Below are 14,530 nucleotides of genomic sequence, written 5' to 3' on the forward strand. Positions count from 1 at the left end.
GGACAGTAATATATATGCCTTGATAGCAAAAACGCGCATCTCAATCTCCAAGATGGAAGCCCGCTCGCTTGTTCATCCGGATCTCGTCTCGGACATGATGGGGAACATGCGGAGTCGAACGGAGACGGCTGGAAATGATCGGACGACAGCCTCTTGAGAATGGTTGATTACATCTTCGCCGTGTTCGGTTGGCAACTTTCTCCTTCTCTTTCAGATTATTACTATAACCCAGGCAGTCAAGCGAAAGGAGCCAGATTAGGCTCCCGGCTGTGATCTTGTATGGTTCGGATAGCACTCGCAACTGCCAGCGAGCACAGGCACCCTCTTATGGTTGAGGTCTAGTCGATTATGTTGGTAACTTGGTGTAGATAAGCATATCTGTCAGTATGCTGTGTGAAAATCGCCCACAGTTTAGCTTTCTCTCACAAGGTCATGGGATGATTATACATCTCAAACATCATCCATCTCCTCGTCAATTCGGTCAATCACCATCAGATCCTCGTTTTCGAGGGCCCTTGAGGAGGGATCTTCAGTCATATCAACATCCGGGCAGTAGGGCGGCATCCCGCTGACTTTCTCCCAGCTGTTACTTCCGTGAGAACCAATTGACATTGCAGTCGAACTGTTACTGGTTTTGGTCCAAGTTGAAAGCATCGACTTGGGCCGGCGCAGGCGATCCCTGATTTCGAGCATTTGTGCGAGCGTTCGCTTGGTATCCCGGCTCAGGGAAGACCGAATGCTGTTAATTGACGAATGAAAAGAGCCTGCTATACTGTTCCGTGAAATGCTGTCTCCAAGTATATGAACTGATGAATAGGCCAACAAATCAGACTCTGAGAACGACGTGCGGGCGATTCTTAGTGAAGACTTGCGCGTTCGAAAAGCCGCTACAATGTATTCCTTCACTAAGACCGAGCTTGCTCCGTTGATTGCTTCTGGACCTTTCGGCGCAGTGGGAATATCGTCCATCCGTGAAAAGGTAGACTCTAACGATGTCAGGACCCCGTGCAGGCCAGTTGTTGATCGAGGCATTGATCTCACCCTGGAGATAATCACCGACCCGAGACCCTAAAAGTCGACGCCTAGTCTTCTCGGCTCCGGAGCGCAAGAAACCTTCGCTGATCGCTGCCATTGCCAGTAATGTGTCAAGCTTTAACGGCTTGACCCCATGTGGGCATAGCGGCACATGACATATTTGATTCTGTATTCTGGACAAGCGAGTCGAAGGAGGAGACGGCAAGGACGCAGGAGCATATAAAACCCAGGCTGCAGATACTGGGGACCAAGCAGCAATAGGCGAGCAAATGCCGGCTTTATTAAGAGTGCGCCTATTCCTCTCGACGAAAGATTTGCACCATTCGAGTATCGTCCTCATTGCGATCCTGACTTCTTCACAATCAGACAGATGTTCATGATATTCCGCTTGCAGTTCGAGACACCGTGATGACATATGCGAAGTACCGCTTGGTAGCCCGTCTCTTAGCATTTCCTTCAGAGAACCTGCCAGAGAACTTGTTATAAAGATGTGTTCGCGATCTTGGACTTCAGGCAGAATGACCGCGAAGCGTTCTCCAAAGCAGCTGACAGCCATGTCAAGCGCAGAGAACTTTGGATTCTCCGACAAATATGAGAGATAGAGATTGAGTAAAGTCATGTCAAGTTTGTATGCGAAGCCATACACCTGCAGTAGGGCTTGGACATTTACCTACGCTTGGTATGCCATTTCTCCCCGGCGGCGGGGTCTAGAGTTTCGGGCGCAATTGATGGCTACTGTGACCATGCACTGCGCGGAGCTGTCGATTGGCGTAGCCAATAGGGGGTATAATATCTCGTCAGTCCAGATATTGCTTGTGCAAACCTGCCAATATTTGTGCTCGGCATAACACAAATCGAAGGCATCATCGAAAAGACCAGCAGCAGCGAGGGTGGCAGCGACTCCTTGGATCTCGCACACATCTGATGCTGAGAGAGTCCGCGGGTCCTGAAAAACCGGCCAGAGAGGAAGCAGCGAGCAAGAGAACACCTCTGCATTCGATATGTTCGTGACAAATGGTACCACCATAGATCCTGGCTCAGACTCAGAGTTCCGGGAACTGTTGTGGGGACTTGATTGTGAGGACGAAGCTTGGTCCACTAAGCGAGCGGGGACCTCATCACCGAGCTTCCTGTTGGTTATCGACGCATCGTCTGTTGAAGCAGTCTCCGCGGGTGTCAGAAGTGGAGTCGAAGAGATCTGCGATGATCGCCTCTCATAACGACCGCTGTTGACATTTGAACGTTTGGATGGAGAGGAAATAATGTCGGGCGGATTGATATAAGGAGCGCCTGTCGGCCGCATAGGAGACATTTCCAATGAGTTTCTGGTAAGAGAATTGGCTTTTGGTCCAATTCGCGCGGCCGGTTGCTCGACTTCTAAGCCTCCATGAGGTGAGGGGCTCTGTTCCGCTGGTATCATCTTGTCTGCTGTCTCTCTGAATGTGTAGTCATGTCGCATCCTGAAGGAGCCCCGCTGAGGTAGTGATTGGGGGTTGCCTGTGAGCTCGGAGCCGTAGCGTTGTCAGGCTTGACGACCGATGAATGATCTGATATAACGTAGTGTTCGACGGAGCTGCCGTTCTCAAGATTGGTCCCTATAATAGCGCCAGTTGAAGCCATTGGCAGATCTGCAAATGTCGCCTCGTCTGTGTGCGCATTCAGACCCATCTTTCCATTCGGCGCCTCAGCTGGGAATATTTGACTGGGTTAGTTTGCATCTGGAAGTCAGCGATTTGACGTACGAAGGCTCAAAGTCCATGCCCTTCAATACTTCCCGTATTTTCGGCTTCCAGAACCTTTCATGATGAAGTGTAGTGATCTCCTTCCGAAACTTTTCCCAGGTGGCATTTGGGATGCGGGGGGCATTGCCTCGCTTGTGGGGGTCATATAGGCGTGGAGGCTTTGGTAAAGACATATCGATCGTAAGAGCGACTGTGAGGTCGTATCAGGATTACGGCAAGCACTTCAGGCAAAATCGAAGTCAGGTTGAAGATATGTTGTTCGCCGAGGACTCGCCGCGGAGCAGTCCTCTACTTGCGTGAGAGACCAAGGCGAGAACAGCCAGCTTTTCAAAAAGGAGGAGAGAAGAGGAAAGAGGAAGAAATGGTAACCGTTAGCTATGATATGACGAGCTACAGCTGACCAGTGCCCGACTACCGTGCGAGGCGTGATCAGACCTTGACGGAAGATGCAGACGCTGAGACAACGACAGTTGGGGGCAAGGCTGATGGGGCTGGTAGGTGTGTTAATTGGATCTACACGTGGCCCCGAATTGTCTTTTCCTCAAAGAAGTTTAGAGGAGATTTCGGATTCACGTACCAAGTAACGAGTGGCTGAGGTCATTCCATCTCATCGTTCCTGCGGTGCCTGAAACCACAAACCTAGCGTCTTACCACAATCTCAAGCGAAGGCGAGCAATGCGACCTTCGAGGTCTGGTGAACTCGGCTAAGGCCTGGTGGCCCGAACTCCACCAATGATCTGGACCTTCTGTACAGTATTGAGTCAAGGGGTAGCACGGAGGTACCTGGGCCTCTCCAGGGCGGAAGAACAGGAAACGAGCTTCTGCGACCAAGGTCAACACGCCTTAGTTTCTCCATCTCCAGATGTCATTATTGGTTTGAGTATAACAAAGCTCCGTCCAAGCCATGGAACCAACCTCGGGCTGGGTTCCCCTCCCTCGTGTACAATCGCAAATCGAGTTGGTGGACTGTTGGACTATACACTTATCCCGATGTTGGGATGCACAAGTTTACCAGCAATCACCAGTTGTACGTTGTCTGGGAACATGAACCGTCATCCTTATGCTACAGACACGAACAAGTTGCAGCGGCACTGCCGAAAGAAGTAATTGACAATGGGCTCCCTCATGCTATCGTTGCCGCAGCTATAAAGGACAGCATTTCAAGATGGCAGAGCAGTGGGCAAGCTCACAAACTCCTCGACAGTCCATTCCAGCTTGGCTCGTCAGGTGCCTTTATATCGCCCTATTACGCTCCTTCGTCGGGCAAGCCAGTTGCACTCTCGAATCAAAAAATTGTCTCAAAGAGTGTACTCTATTGATTCAAAGCCAGTCGCCTTCACTGGCAGTCGGCAGGTGCTCCGGTATGGGGAATATTTGCAGGTCAGTCCTTTCCTGACGGAACACTACAACCAGGAATGACCAAAGAAGACCTTCTACGCATGGGCAAGCACCTCCAAATCATCGACGTTGCCCAATATCCCGCTCAGATTGCTGAGGGAAACGCACAACTCGTCAACCATCCTCTGAACGGCTCCAGCCCCGAGGAAGCAGAAAAGTGGAAGCATATCGAGCGAGCAAGAATGAACGATGGCGAGATAAGGTCGGCCAAGGATGACACGCCATGGCATGCTATCGCAGCAGTCAAGAAGGAAGTTCCCAAGAAGCATGCCAGCTAGGCAGTGGGTGGTGGAGGAAGTATCACCATCTGATGGGCGAGAAGGAAGGCTTATAGCGGTTAGATAGTGACTGAAGCTGTGGAACTATGGATGCCGTTTGCATGTACTATGTACAAGACATATAGGAACTAGCACAACCAGTCGTTTCTGTTTCAACGCCCGTCGCTTCCTAAAATTCTTCCATTCAGTTCTCCAGACATCGTCTTCGTCGCTTATGTGGTGACAGGGAGACTGGGAACACTCAACCACTGCTTTACATCGCCAAAAGGCTGACCAAGACTGCCCTTTGGGAATGTGTTTCTCGTACATGTGGTCGACCACTTCAGAGCCTCGTTCAAACTGCTTCAACCTCTTAGCAGCCGGAAGACCGTCATCGGTGAAACACCAACCAAGGAATCCTGCGCCGATCGACGCGTGGCAGTATTCACGGGATGCGTATGACTGTGGTGTCATCGAGACAAGATGATCACCGGCATGTCCATCCCACTCCGGATCACCCGCAAACCAATTGAAACAGAGCAAACAGCATCGAACTCGGCCCAGCTTTCCCACCTTAGCCGTGAAGTATTTGCGGCGATGGTGTGGATACGGCAGACACACTCCTCTTCGCCCGGACAGCATTAGTTGGTATACTGGACAGGCCCCGTTGACAGGCTCCTCTCGCGGCCGATACGTAACCTCAAAGTACCTCTAGCAGAGAAAGGTGAGATCGGCCATATCGACAGCATCTGTTCACGGATGTAAGGTGTGCTGGACTTGATTGACCATGCAAGCCGTGCTCGCTTTGGCATGACTTAGAATAGCGCTTTAGGGCCGTGAGTCGCTGATTTTTTGTTATATGAGATCCTTCCTCCGGTGCGGATAATATGGTCATAGCATTCGCCAAGACACTGTTCCTTCCAGCGTGCCTTTGCTTGCGTGTCAACCCAACGTTGATATGCCCTAAATTTCAGCCTTGCTTCCCTGACATCGCGAAAGGTCGTGCCTCGCTTCCGACGACTCAAGAGTTTTTGGTACAACTTGTTGGTCGTTGGTTCATCTAGTGCGTCGTCTATCCCATTTGCAGGCAGTTTCTGTCGCAGGCCTTTGGTTCGCTTGGTACGCACGCTCCGCAGTTTGCCTGACATAGTCGTCATGAGGTTTTTCAGCTTCATCACGAAAAAAAACTGCTCCGTAGAGGCGCACGACGCAGATTTGGATCATATTCCCGGTAGGCCACGTTAGACGCGGTCTAACCAAAGACGTTATCCTGCTCACCGGGTGTGGCCGTCTCTACTCAGCGGAAGAAAGCTCGGGTTAGTTACGTGGAGTCGGTAGGGGTATGGCTTCTCACACTATTAACCACGTTCGCGACTGGTCGCCGCAAAGAATGAATTGTGAGATTCTCCTAAGTAACCTTCATCAAGAACGATCCGCTGAAAACAGTGTCGGGAGTGAAAGCGTCATGCATCCTGCCAGAGACACTGCCATGTCGTCTCAGGACGGGTATTTTCAGCCTCTGAGGGACGTCCTTTTGTAATTAAAGAAAATCATCGCCCTCCGGCACTTGGAAGTTTTTGAGCTCGTGAGGGGGCTGAGTCCCGATGAGTCCCTCGTCCTAGAAGCCAAGGGAGAGAAGAAATGCTGTGATGTCGAAAATGAGTTTCCCGTGCTCGTAAGTTGGGACTTCGTTCGTACAGTGGCATCAGCTTGTTCTAGCGGCTTTCGCATCGGGGAGGAGTATAGTGTACGCTTTATGCTCGGCATGCGTGTTGTTCTTACACCAACTTTGTACGAGCTTTATAACGTGTTCCCTACGTCTATCAGGGAGAGGGAAAGGTAAATATGGACATCCTATGCCAAGGTATCAGCCTCAGATCAGTCATTGGGATTGACACAGTGGAAGATTCTCCCTTATCTTCCCACGTCGACCCTTTGAAAACCAACTTATTCACCTGGCCATCAGGTCTCTTCACCTCCGCCACTCCATTCTCCAGGTACGTGCCCACACGGGCTCTCATGAAACAGCATGCCAGAATCAGAAAGGTCATCTGGGTCCGCATGCATTCAGGCAAAAAGATGGAGTCATCTTCCGTCCACATGGTGATGATAATATTCGCAGATCATTGACATTAGAGAGACAATTTTCACGCTTTTGAGGGACAGAGTTACCCTGCCTGAGTGAAACATTGTGTTGACGGGACATGGACCAAATGGATCAGTGACCGTCGCTATTCCCACCCCGGCCCATACAGAAAGTCGGCCTTGCGCAGCCTCGGTTGGAAGGTCGATTCTCGGTGGATTCAGGACTGGGAGGGCATCTCGGACGCATTCCATGGCTCGCGGACCGAGCTTCGCCCTCTGCAAATTTGCATATAGATTCAGCGAGCTCTCTGGACTCTGGCGTGCAGACAGACACACACAGACAATCAATGCAACTTTTTCCACGATAGTTCTTTCCCTCCTACAGCTCGAGTTCGATATCGAAATTCACCGTTGCAGAATTTGATGAACATTATAAAACTCGAAGCAGCTATGTTCGACAAAATTGCGATCGCTTTGCAGGCTTTTCCAGTCGGGGTGACGAGCAGTAACACTGAATCCGCACAATCCCCTTATCAGCCAGCGATTCTGCTAAAAGAACTCAGAGCAGGTGGTGTCGCCGGTCTCGTCCTCCTTCAAGCAGTTTTTCCTATCGTCAAAATGTACTCTTAATTTGCAGGCTGCATATTCTAACCGATTGCCACAGCACTCTCCAAGATATCCCATGCATTGCAGGGTACCAAAATGGGCCTGAGCGTGGGTGACGAGAATAAAAGCACCAATTTGGGTAGAGCGGCATTCGGCCTGAGGAGTTCAAGGTGAGGCACAGTGTAGGTGCCAGAGCGATGACCAGGGGTATCCTGTTGTGAGGTATAGGAGCGCAGGTGCCAGCTATCTATAGATACTCGGTACAGCCGGGCCAAAGAGGTCACGTGAAATCACGTGGTGCCTAGGGCTACTACGTCGGGCCCAATTCGAGCCTTATTCACATCAGGCGCCGGCAGAGTGGTAAGGCCGTGGTCACAAAAGAGGGCACTATCCGCCACCCAACAAGCATTAGAGAGTTTGGTAGTGCTGAAACTATTTTGCACCGATAAGAGAAGCAGTGCAGCTCTCCGAAGCAATTAATTCGATGCATTGTTTGGTACCAGGGAATCAAGAGTGCCATGCTCGGTACCTCTTACCGACCTCGCCAAGTCTCGTCCCTGGACAAGGCGGAGATGATCGGATATAATCTGAGGGAGATGTCCGGAGATCATCGGACGGCAGCCTCTTGGCAATGGCTGACTACATCCAAGCTACATCCTCGGTGGGTTTCAACTGGCAGCTTTCTCCATCCCTTTCTTATTCCCTACCAAGTAGACACTGCACGCAGCCCTGTGGGCATTGTAAATTGTCATGCGTTGACCGTGATTCGACAGCAGTTAATGCCTTTACGACAATATGTGGATCTCCCTCTGGTCCAGATCTCCATGCGGTGCGGAGGTCTAATCTTTTCTCTTTCTCTGTTCTCGACTTTTGCTTACCCACTTCAGCCCTCTCAAGTCGTTTTTTGCTCCTCTGCCGTTTCACTCAGTTCTACTGATATGCGCGTAAAGATGAATCTGTGGTTTGAAATGGGCTGGCAACACCGCCCTTTATATTCTTGCTCAGTCAGTTCCCGAGTGCCTTCTCTTCTTCACAACTCCCCGTCTTTTGCTCAGGCTTGTACATTCCTTTGCCTCCCAGGATGGATATAAACGGTTCTCAGAATGTCGAAACAAAGACTCCAGACACATATCCTCTCGACTGTGAAACTGTGGACCTTCCGCCACCAGAAATAGTTCACACTGAGCCTGATGTTGAAGAATCGATGGATGCAAGAATCGAAAGACTCGGACGCGAACGGCCCCCGGCATTCAACTCAATGTGGTCTGAGATCGCGTTCGTGTTCAGCGTAATCATGTCCCAGATCATAACGGAGTATTTTGTGTCTGGCTTCAATGTCATATTACCTACGCTTATTGAACAACTCCGGATACCCCAATCATCCAGTGTCTGGCCAGCTACAGCATTCTCCCTAGTCATTGCGAGCATGCTCTTGGTTTTTGGCAGGCTTGGTGACATGGTTGGGGGCTTTCCGGTCTACATCGCCGGTTTGTTCTGGCTGTTTATTTGGAGTATTGTCTGTGGCTTCAGTACTTCTCCTCTGATGATGGACTTCTGCCGAGCGCTACAAGGTCTTGGGGCCGCTGCCTACCTGCCAACCGGAGTTATGCTGATGGGGAGTGCCTATCGACCCGGGCCGCGCAAGAACCTCGTCTTCGCTTTATATGGGACCTTCGCTGTCGTCGGATTCTTCGTGGGGATATTCTGTGCAGGAATCGTCGGCCAGTTTTTGGACTGGGGTTGGTTCTTCTGGATTGGGGCCATCCTTGCTGCCATAACCACCATGACATCGATTCTGTCTATACCCAACGACTGGAAAGAACGACGCAAGTATAACATTCCCATGGATTGGCTCGGGACCGTGACGATCGTCCCGGGACTGGTTCTTGTCGTTTTTGCGATTACTGAATCAGCTCATGCCGAACGGCGGTGGCAGGCGCCTTATATCCCGACATTGTTTTGCATTGGATGCGCGCTACTTTTGGCCGCATCATATGTGGAAGGCTGGAAAGCCAAGTTTCCCCTGTTACCTGGTGACATCTTCACCGTCCCGTGCATGGTACAGCTCGTGGTTGCCATGCTATTTCTCTACGGCAATATCGGCATCCTTTTGCTTTACGGTACACTGTATTTCCAGAACATCATGGGCGCCACGCCTATGCAGGTCGTCGCATGGTGGACGCCAATGGTGATTGGGGGAGTCATCTTGAGTACCATGGAAGGATTCATCCTGCATCTGGTGTCGGGCCGTCTGCTCTTAATTGTCTCCTGCCTCGGAGCCATTGGATCTCAGCTGCTTCTTGCTCGGATTCCAGAGGGCGGAAACTATTGGGCTTGGGTCTTTCCAGCATGCATTTTGGGTACTGTCGGCATCGATCTTTCGTATAATCTCATGGCCGTATTTATTACCACGCAGATGCCCAAGGCACGACAGGGGCTGGCAGGTGGACTGATCAACTCGGTCTTGCAGCTAGGCTTCGCTTTGCTTCTGGGCTTCACCGACGTTATTCAGTCATACACGGTGGACGAGTCTGGGCTAAGACAGAGTTACAAGAACACATTCTGGTTTGGTGTGGCTTCTGGTGCTGCTGCACTGGGGTTGGTCATGATCTGGGGAAAGGTTCCAAAGGCGAAGAGCGACCTTACTGTGGATGAGAAGACGGAGCTGCAGCGGGAGGCCACGAGGCTTTCGGAGGCGTCACGCAGCAGGACTGGTGGTGGCTAGCACCCATCATATCATTGTGTCCTGGATGTTGTTGATGGCTTTGGGAAAACCATGCATGCCATTGCAAATTTGTAACTGCTCCGACCACGCGCGCGAGCTGTTACATCTTGTCTCCCGATGCCATTGCTGTCCACCTCGTATCAGCCTTCATCGAGATATATACATATATTTACTTTGTATATATGTACGGGGGAGGCCCCTGCTAGATTAGGATTAGCCGCGAAAATACCCAGCAATTGTATCCAACTAGACATCAACTTGCATCACTGCCAGGGGCTGTACCAAGCCGTCTTGCCGTCCTTGTTTCAGCTCAGGCTAATCTCCAGGCTGCGACAACTTTCATTTTCCCTCGAATTCAATCCGTTCACAAACTTTTTCTGCCTGTTAAATGCGCCGGGAGCAGGCCTATGAGAAGCCACTAAGTGCCGCATCAGCCACAATCCGCGCCCCAGTGCGCGAACCTTGAAGTCAGCCGAGCCCCTCGCATAGCGCGCAAAAACAAGGGAGTGAGAATCACAGGCAGCGAAGTGCACCAACGGTCCCCTCACTCACTTCCCGTTTTGCAATGTGTTGCTTCGGGAAATCCGTCCACCGAAAGTGACAGGTGTATCCTGGCAGGATTCTAGGTGCAAACTCGATTAAGGCGCTCTCTTTCTTTTCGAGGACCTTCACCGCCCACCTAGAGTTCCTTGTCAGCAGATTAAGTCCAGTGGTGTTACTCTGAGGCCGTCATGAGAGGCCGTGTCTTTGTGGCTTCCATCGGAAACGGACAAAGTCACCGGAGTGACAATGGATGACAGCACCGAGGACGGTAGCCAGGAACGCCACACTATACTCACTCGGATCCTAGCAGCATGCACTCATCTTTTCCGATCAATTGACCATAGATTACCTTCAGCCTCGCCGTTGAAGACTGATTCTTCTTCTCGCAGCGCGCCTCTAACACATCACCAAGGAAAACCTAGCGATCGTCCTCATCAAAGGGACGAGATGCAAACTAACATCGCAGGGGGACACCAATCTCTGCAACAATCCATCGATGATGGCTCATTCTGGGAAATGCCACACATGGAACTCCTCCAGTTGATAAAATTCGAGTTCCCGCAGGAGCTGGAACGACTGAAGAATGCCACGTTTCTCCGCAACCCGAATGCAGCCCGTCCAGCTGGACCTTCGATTTCAGAACTATTATACGGACAAGAATACGCCGAGATCAACCGCACGCTGGTTGGTGTTTTAGCTCTCCGCTGGATACATAACGACGACTACGAGACTTTTACCAGAACACAGGGCCCGCCGCCCATTGTGTTGAAACGCGATTCTTTCAACTGGCTGCGTGAACTCTTCCAAAAGGGCCTCAGATCCGCAGATGACACCTATACACTCATAATTTCGATGATTATCAACGATCTGGGTAAAGATCCCACTCTTGCGACGGATTATGCCGCGCGATTCGGGAATGATATCTCCAAAGTTAACCATGACATGATCCTCTATCGTGCGGTTAAGGCAGGAATGGTCCCCGCGCTAGATCGCCTGACGGAGCAAGACAAGGACTATCTCCTCTGGGGCATCAAACTTGGTTCAGACTTCAATTTCGGGCAGCTTGCTCAAGCAGAAAACGCACCCGCCTCGCTTTCAGGGCTTCTGGAAATGCGAGATCACGACCGAGCCTTCGAGATGCGATTCATGGAACAGATCCTCGACCTTGCGGGAGCCTCCGGACATGAAGACTGGACTTGCGCCAAGAAAATGATTGAGCCAATCTTCCAGTCATATAACAACGTATATGACGTTGCGCACGGCATCATTCAGACAAAGATGGGCGTCAGAGAAGGCTACGACATCATCCTGACAAGGAAGCTGGAGTTGCTCCACAAAGCCGGCTATTTGCGACAATTTAATGTCAAAGAACTAGCAGATCGAGCTCTGATGCGATTGTTCTGTTTAGGCAACACGTCGAATCCGGACGATGCCGATGTTTTCTATATTGCCTTTACGGAACGCATCTCAGATGGAGTCCGCGAGCGGCTGGTAGAGGGCCTGAATGTGGACGGATCAATTGGAGCACCAGCCGTCCAACCAACATATATGCCAGCGATGTTGACCAAGGCCGTGGGAAACACTTTGAACGGCTCCCAAGAAGAGAGGATCAAAGCCGTCACGGCAATGCTGCGATATCTCTCGCGCTGTATGGTTGTGGAGGCCTCGAGCTTGAAGAAACTGCCGCAGGGCGTGACGGTGGTGGAGAGGGACGTGAGGAAGATCAGTCTTGTGCTGGATAGCGATGAGTTCACACGCAATCCAGATATTCTGGACCGGGAAGATATCCCGGAGGACCAAATCGCGAATATGGCTCGCGGATATTGAAGAATTCTACTGGACAGTGTTTGCAGGAAGCCTTTCTTGTCAGCGGGGCAACACGGCAAGCGAGGCGGCGTTGGACTTTGCACGAGAATCACTGGTATCACGTCAGTTCTGGGCAATACTGGGTACGTCAGGGTAAAATGTGTGGCTAAGGGGCTGTGGACAAGGCGCCAGCAGGCAGTAAGCAGCGAACAAGAGGGTCTTGGATCGACGGAACCTCGGCTACCGAATTTCCTGGAAGCCCCAACGCCATGCCGACTTTTTCTTCGAGCTAGCCTTGATTCTTCGCAGACGATGGGATAAACAGTGTGTGGACCATGGGACGACGATGCGAGATTTTGCCGACCTCCGAAGGCCGGAGACGCTCGACGGTTATTACCCTGTACAGCACCATATCACGCAAGTGGCAGCCTTGCCCACTTTTTCTTATCGGGCTAACTCAGCCTTCCCTACCCGGTACGAAGTATCCAGTTGACCATCCTCCGGAGTACTACTATCTCAATTTTCTTTTTTTCTCTGCCATGTGCTTGTCTCGAAGCAGCCCACTGTTCAGACCCACTGGCTGCGTGTCAGATACCATCATTCGGTCGCGCAGGCACAGCAGAATATCTATGTGATACCGAGGCAAGATGGATGGTGCTGCTGCAAGCATTGCCTCCGTCCGTATCTTCTACGCATTTTCCCGTGCCCTTGTGGTTTTCCCCCTTTGTTGGTCCTTTTCCTTTCCGTCATGTTCTTTTTCTTCATATCCCGTTTTATCCCTCGCCACCTGCTGTTCTGTTCCTTTCGTTGTCTTTCCTCGCTGTGTTCATGTTGATTCGTTTCCTAACCCCGTCCTACTCTTCCCCGTGGAGCTGAAGCGTCGATATCCCCTCAGAAAGAGAGAATCGCTCAAATTTTCGCCACTATCTCTTTGAAAAAGCTGACAACTAGCAACCACTGGCACCGATTTCGTCTGGTCCTGTCCATCGCCAATTCAACATGTCGACCTTCCCTGCGCCCCCGTCTTCGACGCCCGACGGCCACCAGAACCCTCACCGGCCATCATTCCCAACCGCCAACCAACTCTCTCAAGTCAAACAAGCCATTATCTCCCTCCTTAACCAACCCGGCTATGACGACGGCAGCGCGGGGCCCGTCCTGGTCCGTCTCGCCTGGCACAGCGCCGGCACATACTGCGCGCAGACCAACACGGGCGGCTCCAACGGCGCGGGCATGCGCTATGAGAAGGAAGGGGGGGACCCGGCCAACGCGGGGCTGCAGCACGCGCGGGCTTTCTTGGAGCCCATCAAGCGGCAGTTCCCGTGGATCACGTACGCCGACCTGTGGACGCTGGCGGCCGTGGTCGCCATCCGCGAGATGGGCGGGCCCGAGATCCCCTGGATGGGCGGCCGCACAGACTTTGCCGACGACGACTCCAGGTTGCCGCCGCCAGGTCGCCTCCCGGATGGCGCCAAGGGCAGCGACCACCTGCGCTGCATCTTCTACCGCATGGGCTTCGACGACCGTGAGATTGTCTGTCTGAGCGGCGCACACAACCTGGGCCGCTGCCACGCCGACCGCTCCGGCTTCGAGGGCAAATGGGTCAACAACCCCACGCGCTTCAGCAACACATACTTCAAGCTGCTCCGCACGCACGATTGGAAGAAGAAGACCCTGCGGAACGGGATGGTGCAGTACGTGTATGTGGACGACGATGCGCAAGACGGCGACGAGGAGGTGGAGGGGGCCGAGGAGCTGATGATGCTGCCCACGGACATGGCCCTGCTCGAGGACGCGCAGTTCCGTGTCTGGGTCGACCGGTACGCGGCCGACAAGGAGCTCTTCTTCACCGACTTTGCGCGTGTCTTCGCCAAGCTACTGGAGCTGGGCATCCGGCGCGACCCCCAGTCCGGCGCGGTGCTCAACGACGAGAACATCCATGGCGGATATCGCAGCGCTCCGAAGAAGAGCGACGCCCCAACCGCGTCCGCAGCGAGACGAGACCCTGTGGGTCGGGGCAGCAACAACGACCACGCGGTCGCGCAGGTGAAGGTGGCATTGAGCAAGACGAATGCAACGGCCAGGACGTCCAAGTTGTAGGTATGTCCTCCGTACATACTGTCTTTCTGGCTGTCCGTCAAGAGGAGATCCGAGTGCGGCTGGGAGTCCAAGACCTGCCTGGATTAGGCCTCTTGTGTCTCTAATCAGGGACTCTGCTACCATAACATTATTTCCTATCCTCTGCTGGCCTTTGTTGCCTGTCTCGACTTATTTTGCCCTTTTTATTTTAAATTTTGGTTTTGGCAGCGGGTATTACATGTCTTTGAATGACG

General features: G+C 52.1%; 6 protein-coding genes across 6 annotated transcripts; 4 read left to right on the top strand and 2 right to left on the bottom strand.

Moving 5' to 3' along the window:
• Positions 1-450: 450 nt before the first annotated feature.
• Positions 451-1,132, bottom strand: Z519_08179 (uncharacterized protein; the record flags this gene model as incomplete). The annotated part of the gene is made up of 2 exons (XM_016765907.1): positions 451-986; positions 1,042-1,132. The coding sequence occupies 2 exons, from the start codon at positions 1,130-1,132 to the stop codon at positions 451-453; spliced, it is 627 nt and encodes a 208-aa protein (XP_016617952.1).
• Positions 1,133-1,705: 573 nt separating this feature from the next.
• On the bottom strand, positions 1,706-2,347 carry Z519_08180 (uncharacterized protein; the record flags this gene model as incomplete). Its single annotated transcript, XM_016765908.1, has 1 exon — positions 1,706-2,347. One exon carries the CDS (start codon positions 2,345-2,347, stop codon positions 1,706-1,708), a length of 642 nt encoding a protein of 213 aa, XP_016617953.1.
• Positions 2,348-3,942: 1,595 nt separating this feature from the next.
• Z519_08181 (uncharacterized protein) lies at positions 3,943-4,453 on the top strand (the record flags this gene model as incomplete). The annotated part of the gene is made up of 2 exons (XM_016765909.1): positions 3,943-4,138; positions 4,191-4,453. 2 exons carry the CDS (start codon positions 3,943-3,945, stop codon positions 4,451-4,453), a joined length of 459 nt encoding a protein of 152 aa, XP_016617954.1.
• Positions 4,454-8,204: 3,751 nt separating this feature from the next.
• Z519_08182 (uncharacterized protein) lies at positions 8,205-9,848 on the top strand (the record flags this gene model as incomplete). The annotated part of the gene is made up of 1 exon (XM_016765910.1): positions 8,205-9,848. One exon carries the CDS (start codon positions 8,205-8,207, stop codon positions 9,846-9,848), a length of 1,644 nt encoding a protein of 547 aa, XP_016617955.1.
• Positions 9,849-10,637: 789 nt separating this feature from the next.
• Positions 10,638-12,218, top strand: Z519_08183 (uncharacterized protein; the record flags this gene model as incomplete). Its single annotated transcript, XM_016765911.1, has 1 exon — positions 10,638-12,218. The coding sequence occupies one exon, from the start codon at positions 10,638-10,640 to the stop codon at positions 12,216-12,218; it is 1,581 nt and encodes a 526-aa protein (XP_016617956.1).
• Positions 12,219-13,196: 978 nt separating this feature from the next.
• On the top strand, positions 13,197-14,297 carry Z519_08184 (uncharacterized protein; the record flags this gene model as incomplete). The annotated part of the gene is made up of 1 exon (XM_016765912.1): positions 13,197-14,297. One exon carries the CDS (start codon positions 13,197-13,199, stop codon positions 14,295-14,297), a length of 1,101 nt encoding a protein of 366 aa, XP_016617957.1.
• Positions 14,298-14,530: the final 233 nt, after the last annotated feature.

Source organism: Cladophialophora bantiana, assembly GCF_000835475.1.
Source record: "Cladophialophora bantiana CBS 173.52 unplaced genomic scaffold supercont1.12, whole genome shotgun sequence".
Lineage (NCBI taxonomy): Eukaryota > Fungi > Ascomycota > Eurotiomycetes > Chaetothyriales > Herpotrichiellaceae > Cladophialophora > Cladophialophora bantiana.